Below are 2,739 nucleotides of genomic sequence, written 5' to 3'. Positions count from 1 at the left end.
CTCTTATGACTGCTTATGCCTTGTCCCAAAAGTGTTGATATGTTATACTATCCTTATCATTCATTTCTATGTATCTCTTGATCTCTCTTTTTATTTCTTCTCTGACCCAGCCATTCTTCAGTAGCATGTTGTTAAATCTCCAAGTGTTTGGGGTTTCCTGCTTTCTTTTTAGTTGATCTCCCATTTCAAAGCATTAGGATCAGAAGTTATGGTTGGTAGATTTCAACCCTCTTATATTTGTTGAGGCTATCTCTGTTTCTCAGTATGTCACCACTCTTTGAAATTGTTGCATGTGGACTAGAGAAGAATTTATAACCAGCTGTTTGAGAATGAAAGGCTCTGTACATGTCAATTATGTCCAGTTGGTCTAATGCGTCATTTAAGGATGTTATTTCCTTATTGATTTTCTGTTTGAATGATCTGTCCATGTCCAACAGTGGGGTATTTAGGTCCCTTACTACAATAGTGATTGGTCTGTTTCTCCCTTTAGTTCTGTTAGTAATTGCTTTATATATTTCGGCGCTCCCTGATTGGGAACATAGATATCAATAAGTGTTGTGTTTACTTGGTGTATGATTCCTTCTGTCATTATGAAGTGTCCCCCAGTATCTTTCTTTATTTTTTTTATTTCGAAGTCTCTTTCGTCCAACATTATTACCGCTACTCCCGCTTTTCTCTGAATGCCATTTGCTTGAAATATCATTTTCCACCATTTCACTTAGAGTCTATATTTGCCTTCGGAACTGAGAAGTGTCTTCTGGAGGCAGCATATGGTTGGATTTTGTTTTTTGATCCAATCTACACCTCTTGCTTTTTTATTGGTCAGTCCACTATTTTTCAGTGGGAAAATTTTTGAACAGACATCTCATAATAGAAGATATATGGATGGCCACTAAGCACATGTAAAGTTGATTAATATCATTAGCCATCAGATAAATGCAAATTAAAACTGCAATGAATTAGCACTACATACCTACCAGAATGACTTATTAAAACAACTGATATCACCATGTGATATACTAGGTTCTGGAGCAACTGGAATTCCCAAATATTGTGATTGTAATATGCTTTGGCAGGTTGCTTTTTTCTGTTTGTTTGTTTCAAGGAAATGCAGCACACACCCACTCTAACTCAGCTGTTCCACTCCCATCCACCTAATATAAATTAAGAGAGACATCCACAAAAATACCAATACAGAAATATTCATAGCAGTATTACCCACAATTATCAAAACCTGGAAGTAGGCCAGGTTTACATAAATAGAAAAGATTTTCATGATAGCTAAAACCTGACCAAATGTCCAATAATAGATGAATGGATTAAATTTTTTTGGTATATTCATATAATTCAATCCTATCAATTCTACTAGTGTAATATGGTGGTAATTTATTATAAATCTATAATAATGAGAGCCTCTGGATAATTAAATAGAAAACTTAAAATTCCAATTAAAATATCCAGCAAACACCAGCATCTTTTTGGGTTTTGTTTTTATTCTTTGCTGTTTCTATGCTATCACTATAAATTGTAAATTTGAATTATAGCTCCCAAAGCAATGCAGTTTTTCTTTTTCTTATTCAATTGAGCTCTTTACTCTAGGAATCCCAGGCCTTCCTGGACCAAAAGGTATTAATGGTCCTCCTGGGAACCCTGGACTTCCAGGAGAACCTGGTCCTATAGGTAAGCATGAAAAATAAGGTTTTGCTGTTCTGTAAAACTAAGCCCTATGTTCATTTTGAGAAAGTCAAATCATTTCAGTAGGCTGTGAACATTTTCAAGACAAAGAAATAGGGTGATCATTCACTTAGCACTACTTGGTAGGTACAAAGTGAACAACTCAATTAAAGTTACTTAAAATTATTATTTTGGGACCTTATTTTTTGGGCTCAGTTTTTCCAGGAAGTTGTTTCAAGTATCCTATTATATTAGATAGAAAGTCTGATTTTTTTAGAATAGCAAGATGTAGCATATTTATTTGTTTCCTAAATTATAAAGTAAATCACTTGTCTTGGCCCCATATGAGGCCTGTAATGCACCCCATCCCACCTCCACACCTTACTTTCTTGGGTATTCTAAAGCTAGATTAAAATGAGAAACCAAAAAAAGAAGAGAGAGAGAGTGAGAGAGAGAAACAAACTTTTTGGATAATGAATGGATAATAAGGCTATTCTTTATTCTCATTATCCTTTATTTCTTTTATGCTTCTTTTTCATAACATTTCATAGTTTAAGAGTCTCAAAGGTACTTTTTGTCTTTTGGATAGAACTATTTGAAGCTGTTATGGCAAGAATGGGGAATATGGAAGGGAAAAGGAATTGGAAAAATAGGTGTAACCTGCATACTCTGTTCTTTAGGTGCTGGAGGTCATCCTGGGCCACCGGGGCCTCCAGGTGAAAAAGGCAAACCAGGTCAAGATGGTATTCCTGGGCCAGCTGGACAGAAGGGTGAACCAGGTGCTGTATTTTTTATTGTTTTAATTTTCTAATTTGTCCTTGTCTATTTTAACTTTTGCCCCTTTTTACCCACAATGAAAATATATGTTTCTTCTTACCCTCTAAACTACCACACAATTTTCCCTTCCTAATTGCATTTTTCCACTCTGTCCTGAAAGTATTACCTCATATTTATAGATCGAGTTGCTTCCCTCTTATGAAAAACTCTATATCCTTTCTTGCCCAAATTTTATGTCAAGAAGCTACCCAACTTTTATCAAGTTTTCTGGATGACCTTCTTTCATTA

General features: G+C 35.1%; 1 protein-coding gene across 8 annotated transcripts in view; it reads left to right on the top strand.

Annotated features, from left to right (window-relative positions):
* The window catches only part of COL4A5 (collagen type IV alpha 5 chain), a 244,038-nt gene that overhangs the window by 214,702 nt on the left and 26,597 nt on the right, over positions 1-2,739 (top strand). For 7 of the 8 annotated variants that reach the window (XM_039879706.1, XM_039879705.1, XM_039879700.1 and 4 more), the window contains 2 exons: positions 1,600-1,680; positions 2,355-2,453. In XM_039879706.1, coding sequence (XP_039735640.1) covers positions 1,600-1,680; positions 2,355-2,453 — 180 coding nt within the window. The remainder of the gene's footprint in view (positions 1-1,599; positions 1,681-2,354; positions 2,454-2,739) is intronic. The other variant, XM_039879704.1, reaches the window with a different exon arrangement.

Source organism: Pteropus medius, unplaced genomic scaffold (assembly GCF_902729225.1).
Source record: "Pteropus medius unplaced genomic scaffold, Ma_sr-lr_union100, whole genome shotgun sequence".
Classification (NCBI taxonomy): domain Eukaryota; kingdom Metazoa; phylum Chordata; class Mammalia; order Chiroptera; family Pteropodidae; genus Pteropus; species Pteropus medius.
This window is presented reverse-complemented; position numbering and strand designations above follow the sequence as displayed.